This window comes from Aulonocara stuartgranti, assembly GCF_965226115.1.
Source record: "Aulonocara stuartgranti genome assembly, chromosome: 19".
Lineage (NCBI taxonomy): Eukaryota > Metazoa > Chordata > Actinopteri > Cichliformes > Cichlidae > Aulonocara > Aulonocara stuartgranti.
The window spans coordinates 31,463,320-31,484,147 of record NC_138955.1 but is presented as its reverse complement, the minus strand read 5'-3'; the positions used below and the strand labels follow the sequence as shown (position 1 = coordinate 31,484,147).

At 41.4% G+C, this 20,828-nt stretch overlaps 1 protein-coding gene across 1 annotated transcript in view; it reads left to right on the top strand.

Annotated features, from left to right (window-relative positions):
- Positions 1 to 20,828, top strand: part of atp10d (ATPase phospholipid transporting 10D) — a 42,564-nt gene that overhangs the window by 11,795 nt on the left and 9,941 nt on the right. Inside the window, exons 4-17 of the mRNA XM_082515721.1 lie at positions 1,251 to 1,455; positions 2,467 to 2,552; positions 2,924 to 3,030; positions 5,662 to 5,793; positions 5,947 to 6,059; positions 6,216 to 6,468; positions 9,286 to 9,500; positions 11,014 to 11,187; positions 13,273 to 13,918; positions 14,055 to 14,152; positions 17,411 to 17,537; positions 17,619 to 17,803; positions 20,187 to 20,466; positions 20,664 to 20,740. Of these exons, the coding sequence (XP_082371847.1) occupies positions 1,251 to 1,455; positions 2,467 to 2,552; positions 2,924 to 3,030; positions 5,662 to 5,793; positions 5,947 to 6,059; positions 6,216 to 6,468; positions 9,286 to 9,500; positions 11,014 to 11,187; positions 13,273 to 13,918; positions 14,055 to 14,152; positions 17,411 to 17,537; positions 17,619 to 17,803; positions 20,187 to 20,466; positions 20,664 to 20,740 (2,698 nt within the window). The remainder of the gene's footprint in view (positions 1 to 1,250; positions 1,456 to 2,466; positions 2,553 to 2,923; positions 3,031 to 5,661; positions 5,794 to 5,946; positions 6,060 to 6,215; positions 6,469 to 9,285; positions 9,501 to 11,013; positions 11,188 to 13,272; positions 13,919 to 14,054; positions 14,153 to 17,410; positions 17,538 to 17,618; positions 17,804 to 20,186; positions 20,467 to 20,663; positions 20,741 to 20,828) is intronic.

Sequence of the window (20,828 nt, the reverse complement as noted above, 5' to 3'; positions counted from 1 at the left end):
AAGCTAACGGCTGCTCAGTGACAATTAATAAACCGCAGATTTAAAGAGTGCATGTAAAATAATCATTTTTCATTACACATATATATTAGGGGTGCAACGATACACTAAATTCACGGTTCGATATCTTTTCGATAAAAAAAAAGTTCATGCCTTTTTAATTTGTCATTTATTAAAATTATAAATATGTATTTTAACTCATAAGTACAGTTTTTAAATTTAATGTTGCTGAAACAAAAAAATAATGAGAAAAAAAAATCGGATCGAGAAATCCCTCATCTTTGGAAAAGAGAGTTTATTACAGAGAAATGTCTCTTTCCAAAATAAAAGCTCTACTATCCGCTTCTTCTGGGCTATATTCTCAGCAGCATATTAAACATATCAGGTCCCCATAAGGAGAATCCTGTGCTAACGGCTGTCTAAATGACTCGGGTAAAGTTTGTAGCATGCTGCTTGTTGTTTTTGTCTGCTTCCACTTGTCTTTGCACTAGGATGATGTCGGAGTAAATGTGCAGTCATATTCGTTGTGTTCCCACTAGTGCTGTCAGCGTTAATCTGAAATGACGTTAACGCCACAACACGGCAAATCTCCGTTAACGAGCTACCGCGGATCGCCCCGTGTGTGGGGCTGGACGGCGTCAACACATTAACGAGCTAACTGCGCTAACGCACTAGTTTCCAAGAATTGAGCATTGCGTGGCACATCCAACATACTGTTTTACTTTAGTCCATGACAAGCTTACCTTCAGGGTCATGTGTCACATGAAAACCAAGATAGTTCCAAACGCCAGATCTGAATGAGATCCTGTGCAGCCTAGACGCAGTAGTCGAACGCAGATCCACTGAGCACTCACAGACGGCATCGTCGGAAGAAAAGTTGATAAAATAAATTTAAAATTTTGTATTGTTCGATACACATGCGTACCGAACCGAAAGCACTGTATCGAACGGTTCAATGTTGTGTTTAGAATACCCCTCCTGACTTGACTGACAGTTTGGCAGAACTGCTTTAAGCCAACCAAAAAGTCTTCTGCCATCATCTGGCCGAAGGTTTTTGCCAGAGATGCTGTCTTGCTTGGCCTGCTGGTACCTGTCAGCAGGGTGCTGGAGCCTCTGGGTACTCATTGGCACGGCTTCTTTAATCTCCGGTGTCCACCACCTGGTTCTGGGATTACAGCCACAAGAGGTGCCAACAAACTTGTTTTCTTTGATTGATACTTAATTCTCTCTCTCTCTCTCTCTTTGTCCCATAGCACACAGCAATCCTACGTTGACCAGTGCTGGAAAAATGTTCAAGTTGGGGACTTTGTTCATTTGTCCTGTAATGAAATTATCCCAGCTGACATGTTGCTGCTGTATTCCTCTGACCCTCATGGGGTTTGTTACATTGAAACTGCCAACCTAGATGGGGAGACCAACCTGAAACAGAGACAAGTCGTTTCAGACTTCCCACTGCAGGTAATACATTTGACACGTCTGACAGGTTTTTTTTTTAAATAACTCAAAAACCGTAGAAGGTGTCACAGTCTGGCAGAGGCAGACTGTATGGAGTGATGTAGAGGACCCAAAATGCAGACAAAATGGAACAAAACTTGAGTTAACAACGAGCCGTTTAATGAGGCTGGTAAAAAAGGTACAAACAAAGGGCAAGGCAAACTGAAATAAAACTAACATTAACCTAATCTGGGAGAACTAAACAAACAACATGAAAAACCTGGACATGAAACATGGCGTGAATAACAGACAACCTGACAAAGAATGAACCGAAACACACAGACTAAATACACACAAGGGTGATTAGGGGAAGTGGAAACACATGGGGAAACAGCTGACACTAACGAGACAAAGGAAGCAAAGCTGACTACACTGACGTAGGACATGGACCTTCAAAATAAAAGAGGAAACATGAGACGCAGACATGACAATACAAACTTGACAACATAAGACAAACAGCATGAAACACAAAGGGCAAAGGGAGGCTAAAACACAGGGGTAGAAGACTCAAGGGGAATGAACAAATGAACTTAGATAACCTAATGAACTTAAACATAAACATAAAAAGAAAAACTAAAAGTCAAAATGCTGGGTCAGAAGACCCAGGATCGTGACAGAAGGTGGTTTTGTAGGCACACTCATGCTGCTCAGTTTGGTGTGACAACAATGTCTGCAGGACAAATGGTGTGGGAGAAATTCAGCCTAAAGGGAAGAGAGGTTGGTCTCTCCATTCAAAGTCAATGTGACTCTATCAATAGAAAAAGTGGAACATTTCAGAAACTGTCAAATCTCAACAGTCTGAATAGAAGCTCGCAGCACACAAAGGAGCTGTTGCTTTGCAGCAATGCCACTAATAAGAGGGACTCTTACACAACAGTGTGTGCTAGTCTTTTCTTTTGTGTGTTTGTGTCTTCGCTTACTTGACTTTCTACATGTATTTATTTGCATGTTTGATAGAAAGTGTCTGTGTTGCAGGGAGAAGAGTTCACTCCTGAGAGTTTCCACAGTCGTATTGAGTGTGAGAACCCCAACAATGACCTCAGCAGGTTTAGAGGTTACATGTGAGTCTCTTTTTATTCGAGTGTTTTAACACATTTGTTTATTTGTCTGTTTGGAGTTGATGTCACCTTGTCGTGGAAACACGGTGACGATCAAAAATAGACTTTTGTCAGCTGCCTGGCTGGATTATTTAGGAACACATTGTACGGCAAATATTTTAATTTGACAAGTGAGTGTCTTTTTTTATTATTTGATGTCAGCCCTTTTTACTTTTCCCGGAGTCAATATCCATGTGTCAGGGTTTCCTCAGACCGCCTTTTAGTTTCCAGTTCAAGTGGTCAAAATGAGCACTGCTCATAGAGCGGCTGGTATTCACTGTATTGCCAACTGTTTTTGTCTTTGTATGAGTTTGTGTGTGTATTTTGTTTCACAGGGAGCACTCAAATGGGGTTCGTGTAGGCCTCCATAGTGGCAACCTGTTGCTCAGGAGCTGCACCATACGCAACACTGAAACGGTGGTAGGCATCGTAGTCTATGCTGGTAAGCTTGCAGTTTTATTTTGTCACATCTGAACATTAACAGTTACACTGGCTTTTTTCCAAAGTTTAAAACAAATTACATCCATAAAAGAAATGGAATTTCTTTTCATAAGAAAAACTGAAAATGTTGTTTCAACACAACATTTTACTCGTTAATTTGCGCATATTGGCCTCTTACTTTGTTTTTGTTTTTTTTCCCATATATTTTTATTGAAATTTTTTATAGTGCAATACAAACAAATGCTGAACACCCTCACATTCACACACCCATCCATACATCAAACCTGCCTACATCACATTCAAATGTAGAAATGAGCATCGTTCTCACAGTAATACAAAAATACAATGGGTTAGGATGGACAACATTTTCCCTTCCTTCCCTTCTTTTTCATAAATGTCCTTCATCCCCACTCCCTAAAATATCCATATATGGCTTCCACATATTCACAAAGTCCCAGTGTTTGCCCTTGGCAATATATGTTAGTCTTTCCAGGCCTAGAGAGATTGCAATTTCCTTCTTCCAGAGTCCCATGGAGGGAGCATCCATACTCTTCCAACATAGCGCAGTGGCTTGAAGTAATCCATAGTCCAGTAATTTAGTTTTTTCCCCCGATTGCTTAAATTCCCTTGGATATATTCCAAGTACACAGAGTTTTCCTTTTAAAGGGATTTTTACCCTAAACACTTCGGACAGATATTTGATAACATCTTTTTAGGACACTCCCATAGACAATGAAGAAGAGTCCCTTTTTCAACTAAACATTTAGTACAGATCCGGAATATCATTGGACATATGATGAAGCTTGACAGGTGTTATATAGGTTCTCATGAGAAATTTATATTGCAGTAGTTTAAAGCGTGTGTTTGTTTGTTTTTGTGCTTTTAAGCAAGCCTGGTTCCAGTTGTTTTCATCTATGTCCTCTTGGATCTCGCTTCTCCAAGCATCCAGTTTATCTGCTGCTGAGTCTTTGGAGGAAAGCATCAGTAAATTATAATATACAGAGAGAAAACCTTTCCCTTTTGTGTTCTTAATGCATGCCTCCTCTATTTTTGTTAATGGTGGAAGTTCAGCAATCCTTTGCAGTTTTGATGACAAATAGTTTTTCAATTGTAAATATTTAAAAAAGTGCTTTGGGGGTATTAAATATTTTATACATAACTGATCAAATGTGAGCAGCATGCCGTCTGCATATAGGTCTTTCATTTTTTGAATGCCTTTATTTTTCCAAATTTTAAATCCTCCATCACTTTTACCTGGTGTGAACTTTCAGCCACAGGAGACCAATAATACACAACCAACTGGCTGCAACAGTTTACAGGAACATCTGCACCTCGTATGCACTAAATTTCCCACTGAGAGTCAACACCAAAGGTAGTTGAGAACAACAGGGCTAACGTCCTGACGATGGAAAAACTGGAGAAGTGTGGCTCAAGCAGATTTCGAGATATCATAAACTCTTTTTATTTGAAAAACTTGTATGTTTAGTTATAGTAAGTTTTTATGTGGTAAAAGCGGTTTAGCTATCTCTTTTACTTGAACCTTATGTGCTCGAAGTCATACTAAACAGAACATTAAGTTATGCTCATTCTAAATGGAGAATTTCCCACTTACAAGTTGTTATCCATGAGACTGCAGTTTCGATAGCAGATCCGTCCCTGGCTCATCACATTCAGCTTTAAAACACCAAGACTGGGACAGAGAAAACGTCCAGCTCGAGGCTTTATATGGGAACCGTACCAGTGCCTCCATCTGTCTTTTCATACTTATTGTCCATGGTAACCCCACGCCCAGGAATCATCACTGTTTATTACTTTGTGAAATATAAATATATAAATAGGGTTAGGGTCAACGTTCTGTTGATCTGTATTCTTAAACTGTTCCAGGAAAAGACAATTATAAATAGCCACTGTTCATAATAAGTCTCATCTTGGCTTCTCGATGCCATACATGATCAAAGAAAAGCCAGAGACCAGAAAATCTTTGCCAAAGATTTGGCGAAAATGTCCACTGGTAATGACTCGATTCAATTTTGACTGTTGGAAGTTGCTCTGTCTTGTAGAGTAACAGGAAGTGAAGACATTTACAGTTGTGTGAAAAAATGTTTGCCCGAGTTCCTGTTTTGTTTTGTTTTTTTACATGTTTTTTACACTTGAATGGACATGTTTATTATTAAGGGGAAAAAACCCAAACCCACATGGCCCTGTGTAAAAACCTACAGTAATAACTGTAAGGCCTGACTACAGCCATGCCCGTTCTCAATCAAGAAATCGCTTAAATAGGACCTGCCTGACAAAGTGTAGTAGACCAAAAGCTCCTCAAAACGTCCTTATTAATGGTTTTTAAACACACAAATTACCTGATTTCCCACTTTAGAATTTCATGAATTTTAGTTAATAAAAAGCTGCCATGTCTCAATATTAAAAACTATTTACAGCAAAAACAATGTTATTAGTTGTACATACTTATCAGAGTTTGACCAAAGCGACTGAGGAAGCTGCGTTAAAAGATTTAGAGGCTGTAAAACATGTTGACTTGTGTATGAATAAAGAGTGCTGTTCCCGTCTTGCTTATGTAGTTTCAACAGATAAAGTCTTCATAGATGGCTGTGTTCTTCTCTTGTTATGGACTCAGGTCATGAGACTAAAGCCATGATGAACAACAGCGGGCCGAGGTATAAGCGCAGTAAGCTGGAGAAGCACCTGAATACAGACATCCTTTGGTGTGTGGTCCTACTCTTCGTTATGTGCCTGACTGCTGCTATAGGTCTGTACTGACACTGCTGTATCACAGCTCTCACTTGACAACAGCTTTGACTGGTCACAGTATTCTTCTGATGGAAACTTTGTAATAGTGCACATTGTATGTTGCCGATAAGAGCAGCGAGGAATGGCCAGTAAGGATTTCATTTGTGTTCAGGCCACGGCCTCTGGATGAACAGCTTTAAAGAATCCATCTTCCAGGTCGATACTGAGACGCCTCCTGCCCTGGCTGGATTCTATATATTCTGGACTATGGTCATTGTGTTGCAGGTATGTTAACTTCAGACTTGGGCCTCTCATTTGCTGCTAGTGTGGTCTTTTCTAGGATAACCAAAACAATTTTAAAATGACACAAACTTGATGGTGTAAAATCACAGGAACCTGTGCTTGAATTTTTTAGAAGGATTAATGCTTTTTGTTCAACAGGTGCTGATCCCAATTTCTCTATACGTGTCCATTGAGATTGTGAAACTAGGCCAGATCTACTTCATCCACAACGACCTATCCTTGTACAACAAACAGCTGGACTCTAGGATCCAGTGCCGTGCTCTCAACATTACCGAGGACCTCGGTCAGATTCAGTACCTGTTCTCTGATAAAACAGGAACGCTGACAGAAAATAAGATGGTGTTTCGCCGCTGCAGTATCTTTGGAGTTGAATATCCTCATGAGGAAAATGGTAGAAACCGCTATTATTGCTAGAATGCTTTGAATTTCATTGACTTCTGTTGTTAACATATTTTCAGCATTGAAGGGAATTCTGTAATTACAGTAGGAATGCAGCTAGGACGATGAGTGCTTACACAACAGCATTTATACAGACAAGATGTTCACCTTGTCTTTAGTGCCTTAAACTTTTGTACAATGTTGTCTTTAGTTGAGGTCATTGTCTAGAATATCGTTGTCACTCAATATCACAAACTAAACTTCTTCATGGAATTCCACAGACACAAAGGAGTAAAACAAAGAACAGCATGAAACAAAAACATTTTCATCTGAATGTTTTTGCTTCTCCGTAGTGTATTTGTTTTTGATCATTATCCCTCTGTGAAAACCACCTTACTGTCGTAGAGGACTGTGTGTCTTGGAGCTGTGTTGTCAGGGGCTTTGTTTTCTGTAAGGTCTCACTAGGCAAAGTTGTCCTGGGTGAAGGCCAGGTGAAAAGCAATTCATTGACTCCTATGAAATGAAGAAAACCAAGCAATCAGTTCACGCTGGCCAGGATACAGTTGCCACACCCCCACCCTGAGGCCAAGTTTGGGTTGGGGGCCCAGGGAGAGTGCCTGGTAGGCGGCCTTTAGCCTGTGGGGCCCGGTCAGGTGTAGCCTGAGGAAACAACAAGGGTCTGTCTATCCCCCGGCCTGCTGCCTGGTTTTCCCAGAGGACAAGAGGGTTGCTTTCCGGCACCCTTGGGTTGTTGAATGGGAGTGGACTGTCAAGCTGAAGGAGTTTTATTCAGCTTGGTTAGCCTGTGAGACTCTGGAGGCAGCTAACAATTAAAAGCAGGCCAGGTTTGGCAATGGCTGAAATTGCTGAACTCAGGTGTGGGAGTAGTTACCGGTCACCTCAAAGCAATTCTTTGAGGTGACTAAGGAGGCGAAAGCAGTGCTCTGCTCAAACATGCATAATGCAGTTAAGGTCCTGCCAACTTCAGCTGAGGATATAGTCAGGCAGTGGAAAGACGAGTTTGAACATATCCTCCGTCCCACAGACAACCTTCTATAGAAGAAACAGACTTTGGGGACTAGGGGCCTATGCCAGGATACTGGAGAAGAGAGGCTGTCCATTACTCTAACTTCAGATTCAGGGCAACAGTCGGTTTATGTCCTGCTTGTAGAACACTAGACCAGACCTTTATCCTCTCAAAGGTATGTAGTAGGAGTTACACTTTGTGGTCCTAGAGAAAGCATATGACCATGTCCTGTGGAAAGTGCTGTGGGTATATGGGGAATCCCACTCCCCTAATGCACCTTCCACATGCGTACAATCACACTGAGAACTTGGTCTACATTGCTGGTAATATTTCTGACTTGTTGTGGGTTTTGGACTTCACCAGTGATTGAGTTGATCATTTTTATCAGTGAGGGGAGGTAGACCCAAGACACACTGGAGATTATCTCTCTCAGCCGACCTGGAAAAGCCTCGACATTCTGAGGAGCTGGAGGAGTTGTTGGTTTATAAGCTACTCCCCCTAGTGGCCGGGATGGATGGATGGAGATTCATTATAATTTATTGGCGATTTCAGTTAAGCATTAAATAGAGCTGTTCTTCTAATTTAATGACATACGTCAAGTTTCAGTCTGCTGCTGTTGCTCCATGGTCTATGCTCTATTGTTGTTTAATACAATGAAAGAAAGAAGGTCTAAATGGTATCAGCAGAGATTTGAAGCACTTTGAGGTGACAGTTGTTGTTTTTTGGCACTATAATGAAACTATACTAAACTAAAAAACAAACAAACTTAATTAAATTAAATTAACATCAAAATGCTTGAACTGGAGGAGAATAACATCCAGTAAATAAAACATTCTGACATCTGATCATAAATAAGATAAGATAACCTTTATTAGTCCCACACGTGGGAAATTTGTTTTGTCACAGCAGGAAGTGGACAGTGCAAAAGTTATGAGGCAAAAATTAGAATACAATAAGAATAAATACAGTACACAGCTGTACAGAATAGAATAAAATAAAATACTATATACAGTAGAATAAAATAAAATAAATATACAATAAGATAAAAATAGAATACAAATACAAATACTATATACAACTGAGTAAAAATACAACGATGACAGAAAGGATTATTGCACTTAGTGTTATTGCATATGTATGGATGTGTGTGCTTGATCAGTTAAAGTCTTTGTTGTGGAGTCTGACAGCAGTGGGGAGGAAAGACCTGCGAAATCTCTCCGTCCCACACCGTGGGTGCCGCAGTCTCCCACTGAAGGAGCTGCTCAGTGCTGTCACAGTCTCCTGCATGGGGTGGGAGATGTTGTCCATCAGGGATGACAGCTTAGCCGCCGTTCTCCTGTCACTCACCACCTCCACTGGGTCCAGAGGGCATCCTAGAACAGAGCTGGCCCTTCGGATCACCCTGTTCAGTCTCTTCCTGTCCCCAGCAGAGATGCTGCCGCCCCAGCAGACCACACCATAAAAGATAGCAGAAGCCACAACAGAGTCATAGAATTTCTTCAGGAGTGGGCCCTCCACTCCAAACGACCTGAGTCTCCGCAGCAGGTACAACCTGCTCTGCCCTTTCCTGTAGAGGGCGTCTGAGTTATGAGTCCAGTCCAGTCTATTGTTCAGATGAACACCAAGGTACCTGTAGCTGTCCACAGCCTCAATGTCCATACCTTGGATGTTCAGTGGTTGCAGTGGAGAATGTATAAAGATTTATTAGATTTTAGACAATACAGCACACATTATCCTTAAACTACAGGCATGCTAATGACAGCCTGCATGGTATCATTGTTGATGTGTTGTTATGTGTGTCAGCTCGAAGGCTTGAGGTGTACGAATCAGAAAACACCGAGACGGCTGTTTGCTCTGTGACTCTGAAGTCAGGCTACAGTGGGAAATCTCTGAGCTGTCGCTCTCTCAGCTGCAACCGCAGCTCTGCGTCTCTTCACACGCTTACTGCTGAGCCAATGGAGGAGGATCAACTGTCGGGTCACGTCCAGCCCAGGACCGGCGCCTTCTGCAGCCGCATGGTCAGATTCTCTCTCACACATCAGACATCATGTTTGCATTGTTAAAATAATACTCATGTTAAAAGATGTTTTTATAAAACAAACATTTTGTAATTTTATAATTTATGGACCCTGGGGTATATAATCAGAGGCCATGTCTACTCCAAACACAATGCCAGCTAAAAGTCTGAACAAATCTAGTCAGTCCTTTTTTAACTGTGACGTTATCAAAACTTTGAAATGGCACATGTTGAGACTTGTGTTACAGTAATACAAAGTAGTTACTGTTTACTATAACAACACACACTGGCACACTGCTTAACCAGGTGCGTGAGGATCCCCTAGGCCGGCGATTTTGGGCAAGTGTTGGTTCACTACCCAACGACACCAACATTCTCTGCTATCACAGAGAAGACAAACACCTTACAAATGTGGTGACAGTAGTGCATATGGTCAAACAGTGTTGTTACCTGAAATGACTTCTAATTAAAAGATGAGCCTCATCACAAGTCATCTCCTTATGCTGCAAACCTAACTCATGGTCATGGTCCAGATTAGAGATTAGCAGGTATGACATCATCACCGTCTGACTAATCACTTACCAGAAAATGTCTAAATCTAATGTCTTTGTGTTATATAATCTATAAAATCTGGATCCTTAGCTTTATTCCTTAAATTCTTTTTTCCTACTGGCTGCAGTTTTATTCTTCTGTCGGTATTAATATACAATTCTAGGATTGGACACCTATTTGTACTTGTTGACCTAAAATATAATAAAACATAGTCTAGTCCTATCTTTGTGCTTATATTACTTCTTTACTTTCAAACTCTTAAAAAACACCACAAGCCTGTCCTTTAAACATTCTTTTAATGAAATACTGATCGCATCACATCCTGTTTGTGAAAGACAAATATTACATTTTGATAAGTCTGTTACACAGTCAGCACCTTTGCCAGCTTTCCTTCCTGTCCTCAGACTTTAATCTACACCATCTGTAGCTGTTATGCTGCTGCAGTTAAAACAGCGCAGAGTGTTTAACTGCTTTTTGCCGATTGAACAGTTTCTCTTCATTTGTAAATTCAGTTGCTCTGCTGTCAGGACATCCGTCCATGTCTTGTGATTGGTCAGATGTTGGAAGTGGCAGTTCTTTAATTTGAATGTGGGAGAATCCCTGAGTAAATATGTAATAATCAGCTCTGTGTGATCATTTCTCCTGACTGCAAATATTACTGTAAGTGAATCCTGATAATCAGAAGATTCCCTCGGTATGCTGACTTCACTTCATAGTTACGGTTTCAAAAGCAGACAGTTCAACATTTATGGAATGCACATCAAAAACTCGGCTTGGAGACCTTATAAAAAGTTGGTTTTATTAATTACTGGTAAATATAGTGCTGTTTTTGCCCCCTTTTTGAATTCTTAGTTTTTTGCATATTTCTCACACTACATTTTGCATGTAGTGAACTCCACTGCTTTTACATATTATTCCTATTGTTGGCATGTTGGGTAAGCACCTGCTGCTCCTGTGTTCAGGCAAAGGAGGTGGTACCAGACCCCGCACTTGGCAGGAAGCTGAACTGGCTGACAAACCACTCCTCATCCGAGACTCCATCCAGCATGGAACTCACCTACATAACTGACTTCTTCCTGGCTCTGGCCATCTGTAACAGTGTGGTGGTTTCTTCGCCCAACCAGCCTCGACATGTGGTGAGTAAATAACACATAAAAGATGTTTCCAACATTTGTTTTGATTTACAATGAAATGACTTACATGGTGTTGTTGGAACAATTTGCTCTTTTGTCTGTACTGACGAGCCTATTTAAACATTTTGCTTAGTTTAGTCTGTAGAGTGATGTCATTCAGTGTGATGTTTAGAGGTCCTCGTAATCTTTAGAATATCAGTGTGAAAGGACTTGATATTTCCTGACTTGGATTAAAATGTTGTTCAGACATTTTGGATAGAAAAACAAATGTGTGTCAGGACTGTGATGATAAAAGAACTGATTCCCAGTAGTTCAGTTCCTTGACATTGTTGTCTGCCTGCCTATTGAATCCGTTTATCCATTCCACTTGCACTTGTGCTACAATCAGCTGATTTCAGATTGTATGCTAGAGGAGGAAAACAGTGGCACGGTCTACAGTGTAGATATAGACATGATAATAAAGTGGAAACTGCATCCACGACAGAAACAACTGCATTACGCTGCTAACACAACTTCAGCTCTTTACAAGTCCCTGCACAGACAGCACAGACTAAACCTAAGCTAGCCAAGAACCCAGATTTATGTTAAAGCTGAACAAACACCAACAGTCAAGCTGCCAGACCCTGGTGTTAAACAGGTAATAAAGGTAATAAATGGATGAGCAGTCAGGCTGCAGCCTTGGTTTCCAACATGTTTCTACAGTAGAATCACTGTGGCAGTTAAAGGCTCTTTGTCCTGTTTTCATCTTTGCTTTGTGCTGCCGGCTTTGTGTTCATATCTAAATACCAGTGGCTTTCCATCAGGACTTGTCAAATATAAACATTATTGACAATATTTAAAATGTACCAAAGTAAAGTGATTTCTCTCTTTGATGACAAACAGCGCTGCCATAAAGCTCCTCGCCTGTCGATTAGAATGTGTATCCATCATTAACATTACTGTCATCTTGTGGCTGCAGTTATTTATACAGCGCCAAATCGCAACAGCAGTCGCCTCAAGGGGCTTAATATTGTAACATAAAGACCAATAATCCAGAGAAAGCTCAACAATCAGACGACCCCTATGAGCAAGCACTTTGGCGACTGTGGGGAGGAAAAACTCCATTTTAACAGGAAGAAGCTGAAGGCTGTGGCTCTGACCGTGTCTGGTCTATAATAAAACAGGGAAGTTGAGCAGGTGCAGGGTCAGCAGCACTTTTATCTGTTTTCATCTTTGTTCTGTAAAAGTCACTGCATGCCACTGCTAAGAGAAAGATAATATGTGTGTCCTGCATGTATATATGAGACAATGCGTTTCACCATTTTATGGAAAAATGCAAAAATAATGTTACAAGTAGTGTAACAGATTACTTACATCCCTTTTAAGAAAGGTGTTCTGCGTAATACATTATGTTTTTTGAGTAATGACCCAAACACTGACCATAACAAGCATTTGACGATACTACATGCTGTTAATATTCACGGATGTAAAGTCTTTGATACGCTGCTTACAGATGATGGTGACCCTCAAACAGAGACAGCGAGAACTGATAAGGAATCAAATATATAAGTTACATCAATAATGGAATGATAACTCGACTGAAGACGAGTGTGGACATGACTTCAGAGTCCAGACTCAAAGTAGTTCAACATGATTTTTTTGACTCCAGACGATCGGACGTGTTCTGACAATACGGCACGCTGAAATATGTTTGCATATTAAAATAGTCCTTACTTTCTCTTAATCATCATATAAATAACTTAAAGAGCCTAAATGCCTAAAAATGTAAAGGTTGAACATGATTTTGAACATGAAAATCACGAGACGTGATTTTCCACTTTACATCACCACAATATCTATTTTTGAGTCTAATGGATATTTATTCCTCGTCAGTTGACACAAAATACTCCACAGTAACAAAGCTGTAGCTGGTTTTCACTTTGTGCAGAGATTCGACTAATGGGAAAGATTCTGGCTTGATTCATTTACATTTTAATTAAAAATACAGTGTTCAGTAGTGTAAAAATTCAAAGAATAATTTCAGGGGAAACCGTCTTGACTTTTTTAGCACGAGTTCCAGCAGCTGACTCTGTTTTCTTGTTCCTACAGATACCTGAAGAACGGACACCTCTAAAGTCTCTGGAAGAAGTTAAGTTGATGTTTCAGCGTTTCAGTTTCTCTCCCTTCTCCGCTCTCTCCCCTTCCCAAATCAAAGGCAGCCCTCACAGCTTAAAAAGCAGGCTATTTATTAGGGGGAAGAGAGGCTCTCTCACTCTCTCCACTCCCGTGAGCAACACCACAGACGTGTCAGGCTCAAGCCAGGAAAATGACTCTAAACCAGACTTATCTGCCAGAGAGGAGGAAGAACAAGATGTGGAGGACCAAGAGACAGAGGATGACTTAAAGGATACACAGACAAACCCTGATGAGGCAAGACAGAGCATGCAAGACCTGACCAAACAAGTGGAAGAGATAACCGATGAACTGGTGTATGAGGCAGAGAGTCCAGATGAGGCAGCTTTGGTCCATGCAGCACGAGCATACCGCTGTACCCTGAGGGGTCGCTCTGCAGAGAGCCTGCTCGTGGATCTGCCAGGAATCGGCTCCCTGGCTATCCAGCTGCTCCACATCCTGCCCTTTGACTCCAACAGGAAAAGGATGTCCGTAGTGGTTCGCCACCCTCTGACGGGACAGGTGGTGGTTTTCACCAAGGGTGCGGACTCAGTCATCATGGATCTGGCTGAAAGCCCCACAGGTAATTAAAAGGAATATTTAAGATTGATTTCCTACTGATTGATGATTTTAGAACAAATGACATTTATAATAAGAGCAATGTCTTTCATCAGTGTTCCTTTGTGTTTTATATGTGTGTTTGTTGTTCTCCGGTGCAGATCAGACGGAGGTATACAGTCACATCAAAGAAAAAACCCAAAAACATTTGGATGCTTATGCCAGAGAAGGCCTCCGCACACTCTGCATCGCTAAAAAGGTAACATCTCTGAGAAGTGAAATCAAATAGCTTTGTACAGAATGTCCATGAATACACTCTTTCACAATGTAGTATTTAATTTAATGGTTTCTCACTTTAGCTGGATGCAAAGATCTTTGATGCACAGACAGCCATAAATCAGTTTGAAGATTTAACACTTTCCTGATCTTTTGTCCTCAAGCTCCTTGTAAATTATCAAGGAAAGACATGATGGAGAACTGATAAAGCAAAAGAGAATTGCAGTGCTTAGAGAATCCAGTTAAACTTACTACACAGGTCACATGTGATGTTGAGATTTTTAACATGGATCTGCTCTTCTGAAACTGTGTTTTGGACGTGGACATCAGAATGCAAAAAAACATTGGATACGTTGCCCCGTGCATTCTTGTTGTTTGAAGCAGGTCACATAAAAGAGACTTGTGAAAAGGGAAGGTAAATGCTTTTAAATTTAGCATTTAAATTTGTTACTAATCTTGTCCAGTCATAACTTAATATCTGATCCTTCAGTGTAACTGAAGTTTTCATTTCAATTATATTTTATTTATTTAGCACAGAATCGCAACAGCAGTCGCCTCAAGGTGCTTTATATTGTAAGGTAGACCCTACAATAATAGATACAGAGAAAACCCAACAATCATATGACCCCCTATGAGCAAGCACTTTGGTGACAGTGGGAAGGAAAAACTCCCTTTTAACAGGAAGAAACCTCCGGCAGAACCAGGCTCAGGGAGGGGCGGGGCCATCAGCTGTGATTGGTTGGGGTGAAAGAAGGAAGACAGGATAAAGACATGCCGTGGAAGAGAGACAGAGGTTAATAACAGATATGATTCGATGCAGAGAGGTCTGTTAATACATAGTGAGTGAGAAAGGTGACTGGAAAGGAAAAACCCAGTGCATCATGGGAATCCCCCGGCAGCCTACGTCTATTGCAGCATAACTAAGGGAGGATTCAATTCAATTCAATTCAATTCAATTTTATTTATATAGCGCCAAATCACAACAAAAGTCGCCTCAAGGCGCTTCATAGATACAGAGAAAAACCCAACAATCATATGACCCCCTATGAGCAAGCACTTTGGCGACAGTGGGAAGGAAAAACTCCCTTTTAACAGGAAGAAACCTCCGGCAGAACCAGGCTCAGGGAGGGGCGGCCATCTGCTGCGACCGGTTGGGGTGAGAGAAGGAAGACAGGATAAAGACATGCTGTGGAAGAGAGACAGAGGTTAATAACAGATATGATTCAATGCAGAGAGGTCTATTAATACATAGTGAGTGAGAAAGGTGACTGGAAAGGAAAAACTCAATGCATCATGGGAATCCCCCGGCAGCCTACATCTATTGCAGCATAACTAAGGGAGGATTCAGGGTCACCTGGTCCAGCCCTAACTATATGCTTTAGAAAAAAGGAAAGTTTTAAGCCTAATCTTAAAAGTAGAGATAGTGTCTGTTTCCCGAATCCAAACTGGAAGCTGGTTCCACAGAAGAGGGTCACCTGGTCCAGCCCTAACTATATGCTTTAGCAAAAAGGAAAGTTGTTAACAAATGACAGTCGTCCAGCCTGGAAATAATAAATGCATGAACTAGTTTTTCAGCGTCACTCTGAGACAGGATATTTCTAACTTTAGAGATGTTGCGCAAATGGAAGAAAGCAGTCTAACATATTTGTTTAATATGTGCGTTGAAGGACATGTCCTGGTCAAAAATGTGTGTTATCTGGCTTCATGGACAGATAGAGCTGGGTGTCATCTGCATAGCAGTGTAAATGTATGCTATGTCTTCTAATGATGCTGCCTAAGGGTAGCATGTATAATGTAAACAGAATTGGTCCTAGCACTGAACCCTGTGGAACTCCATAATTAACCTCAGTGTGTGAAGAGGACTCTCCATTTACATGCACAAACTGGAGTCTATTAGATAGATATGATACAAACCACTGCAGCACAGTACCTGTAATACCTACAGCATGTTCTAATCGCTCTAATAGGATATTATGGTCGACAGTATCGAACGCTGCACTGAGGTCTAGCAGGACAAGCACAGAGATGAGTCCACTGTCAGAGGCCATAAGAAGATCATTTGTAACCTTCACTAAAGCTGTTTCTGTGCTGTGATGAGCTCTGAAACCTGACTGAAACTCTTCAAATAAACCATTCCTCTGCAGATGATCTGTTAGCTGTTTGACAACTACTCTTTCAAGGATGTTCGATATGAAAGGAAGGTTGGAGATTGGCCTATAATTAGCTAAGACTGCTGGGTCTAGAGATGCTTTTTGAGTAAAGGTTTAACTACAGCCAGCTTGAAGGCCTGTGGTACATAGCCACAAGATCGAAGAATTAATTAATGGCAGGACTTCTTTGAGCAGTTTTGTAGGAATGGGGTCTAAAAGACACGTTGATGGTTTGGAGGAAGTAATTATTGAAGTTAACTCAGAAAGATCAACTGGAGAAAAAGAGTCTAACTTAACATCAATGGTACTAAGAGTAGCTGTAGATAATATTACATCTGTGGGATGATTATTGGTAATTTTTCTCTAATGATAAAAATTTTATTTGTGAAGTTCATGAAGTCATTACTAGTTAACGTTAAAGGGATGGTTGGCTCAACAGAGCTCTGACTTTTTGTCAGCCTGGCTACAGAGCTGAAGAGAAACCTGGGGTTGTTCTTATTTTCTTCAATCAGTGATGAATAGTAAGATGTTCTGGCTCTGTGGAGCGCTTTCTTATAAAGCAGCAAACTATTTCTCCAGGCTAAATGATCATCTTGTAATTTTTCTGTTGAAGGTTAAAATTTTCCTGTAACACTAATGATTTTAACTAAGCTAACACAAGACGAAGGCTAAGTTTATTTATATAGCACATTTAAAACAACAGAGTTGACCAAATTGCTGTACATTCAGACTGTGTCACTGCACAGTCTGAAGAGGATGGAGGAGATTCCAGGAGACAAGCAGTTAATCTAGTAAAGCTGCACAGGGCCTCCTTGCACTAGTTGTTCCCTCGTGCAAGGAGGAACAGGATGATAGCACCGCCAGAGGCCTTAGAAACGAGCTCCAGCAGACCACTGGTGTGAAAATCTTTGACCCAACTGAACTGTCTGTCTGAACTGGAGCTTTGTGATTCTGTTCCCCACTGTTGCTTCTTGGTCTCATTTCCCATTCATATTGAAAGATCCCACAGTCGGTTTGAATACATGACAGACAGCCAACTACTGACTTTGTAGTTACTAATATTTGCTTGATCTGTTATTGATTACCTGCAGGTTCTGAAGGAGGATGAGTATGACTTGTGGCTGAAAGCACACATGCTGGCAGAGAGCAGCATAGAGAACAGAGAGGAGCTTCTTCTGGAGTCAGCTCAGAGGCTTGAGACCAACCTCACTCTGTTGGGTAGTCACTGCAGCTCAGACTTAAATCATTCGATATCAGAGGTGAAATACCAGCACTTAAAGCGTATGCGTGTGTTTTCAGGTACCACAGGGATTGTAGACAGACTCCAGGAGGAGGTTCCAGAGACCATTGCTGCTCTTCAGAGGGCTGGGATTAAAGTTTGGGTTCTCACTGGAGACAAACAGGAAACAGCCATCAACATCGCTTATGCCTGCAAACTTCTATGTGCCAGTGACAAACTGCTGACAGCTAACTGTGGAAGCAAGGTCAGTGAGTGAAAAAATCTTTGTTATTTTACTGTAGAGCATGTGCAAAAGGGTGTAAGGTCTTCTTCACACACTGTGCCCTTTGCATTAGATGGAGGAGTTGTACAGGGAGATGGGTGCGTTTGGCTCATCTCAGTCTCTCACTAAACATGCTCCTGTGACTACCCAGCAGTCACACCATGACACCCCAAGTATGACGGATGGAGTGTTGAGTGCGAGAGAAACTGACCTGAAAGATAGGATCATGGTAAAGCTGGACCCTCCGTAGTGGGTTACATAGAATATGTTAAGTACCCTCTGAAGGTCTACTAGAAGATGTAAATGCACCATAATGGAGAGTCCGTACTGCAACCATCACCAAAAAGAACCAGCTGATCTACACCACAGCAGCAGTGATCACGGAGATGCTTGGCTATATGATGAACAGCCCAAAGGAGCAGCGCAGTTCATGGAGAAGGAGTCGAGAGGCCAAGATCAAGGTAGCACGGAGGGAAGTTGAAAGTAGAAAGTTGAAGAAAGAGGTACCTAAGAGCTGCCCGTGCCTTGGAAACTCCCAAACAAAGACTTACAGCCTTGGCCAGCCACTTGAAGAAGCATACCACAGAGACAGAAGGCAGGAGCGTAAACCAGCTGTACTGTAGTGATAGCTGTAGCTATACCAAGTGACAGCAACATCAGGAAGAAGGAAAACCAGAAGCTGGAGAAGTGCCACGGGCTGAGAGAAGAGCTCGAGAAGATGTTGAGGGTGAAGGTGACGGTGGTCCCCGTGGTAATCAGAGTACTCGGTGCGGTGACTCCCAAGCTAGGCGAGTGGCTCCAGCAGATCCCGGGAACAACATCAGAGATCTCTGTCCAGAAGAGCGCAGTCCTGGGAATAGCTAAGATACTGCGCAGGACCCTCAGGCAGAGGACCCGAGCTTGAAGGATAGACCACCCACAGGGCTAGAGGGAAACTTTTCATATGATTATTTTATTATTTTTATATATTTCAGTCATGAAACCCTCAAAAACCTTTCTTATAAATCCTGTCTACACTCTTATAAATGCTTATTAAAAACTCATTTGTTCGTGTACACAGTGAATCAACTGTGTGTGAGATGAATGTAGTGTACAGCAAAGAAGAGCATTAGAGCATGTCCTCTTTCTTTTTGTTGGTGAGGAACATAGTGATGGGTTGTTTCTTCTGGACAAGGTTTCTATAGACATTTGTAGACTCATCCATCGACCAGTACTTTTACCAGTGCTAATGAACGTGTTCTATTTTTATTTATATTGTTATTCATTGTTTTAGGAAAGAAAATGCTTCTTTTACTGCATAAAATAATAAAAATCTAAACAAATACAAGTACCAATATGCAGCAGAAACCGCTTTCTGCAACTCGGATAGTTAGCCAATCATTGGAGCTGCTGAAAGATTCGAATTACAGCAAGCTGTCCATGCCTGAGGGCTTGCTTAGTGATAGGTTTGTAGCATAAACCTATTCGCTGGAACGTTCAAGACAATTTACTACACAGCGAAAGCAAGACACTTGCAGCCTCAGGAGTAGGAGTGGGTTTAAGAACATCAATTTCCAGATTCAAATTGATTTTATATTGAATAAAGCGATATCGATTCATTAAATCCTGACATCGATTTTTAAATATAAATGTATTTTGCCAGAAACACCAGAATCTCAGCTTAAAGCTCACAAAACTATTTCAACAACCGCCAAACAGCTAAAAGAGCAAAAGAGCAGGTAAACGAATTCACAGTGAATTTCAACTTTTACATATTATGCCAAATTACAAAACGCTTAGCTGTGTCTCTAACAAAATCTCTGTAACGACGCTCTGCTTCACTTCACTGGGGGTTATCTACTATAAAAATCCAGCCCAGGAAAATCTCCTTCATATTTTTCTGTGTTTTATCTTCACTTTGTTTGACATAAATGTGCTGTGATGCTTGCACCTCTGGTGAAGTCTCACAAGACTGAGATGCTCTAGCGTGACCTTAAAAAGGCGGTTCATGCTCAGAAACCCTCCAGTGTCACTGAATTGCAACAATTCTGCAAAGACAAGTGGGCCCAAATTCCTCCACAGTGCTGTAAAAGACTCGTGGCCAGTTATCGTAAGTGCTTGATTGTAGTTGTTGCTGCTAAGGGTGGCCCAACCAGTTATTAGGTTTAGGGGGCATTCACTTTTTCACACAGAGCCATGTAGGTTTGGATTTTTCCCCCTTATTAAAAAACACCAACAATCAATCAAATCCAATAAAACACTGGGCAGGAGAAGCCATGTCTGAACTCACTCGCAGCAAGCAGCCCACCAATTTCATGAAAGAAACAGTTGCTATATAACAGCTCCGCTCCGCTCAGGCACATAACGGTCCTTTCTTTTCCTTCAGGATGCTTGTGCAGCTTTATTTGAGGATCTCATACTGGAAGTCCAGGGTGGTGAGAGTTTGACTGCCCTTACTGGAAATGGGGAATCCATGTCCAGCAGCTTCATTCTGGTCACAGATGGCCGGACGCTGGGTTGGGCCTTGGAGGACGAATTGAGGAGCAACTTCCTGGAGCTGAGCCGGCGATGCAAGGCAGTGATCTGCTGCCGTTCCACTCCACTGCAGAAAAGCCAAGTGGTCCAGCTGATCCGGGACCATCTTGGTGTCATGACCCTGGCTGTGGGTAAGAACTCAGCCAACAGAAAAGCAGCTTGGAGCTGATTGTTTATTATTCCATAAAGACATTTCATAACCCTTTGTCTGTTAAACATTTGAAATACAGATGATCTGTCATTGCATGAGTACTGTCAGCTTTATTTATCACATCACTGCTTGAAATAATTTGACACGAACTAGTGGAAAACAATGCTGCTGTTTCAGGTGATGGAGCCAATGACGTAAGCATGATTCAGGTGGCTGATGTGGGCATTGGGATATCTGGACAGGAGGGAATGCAGGTATTAACAAAGAAAAGAAATGACAATAATACTAGTAATAACAAAAAATACTGTCAAACCGAGGTCTTTACAGAATACTATGAAGCTA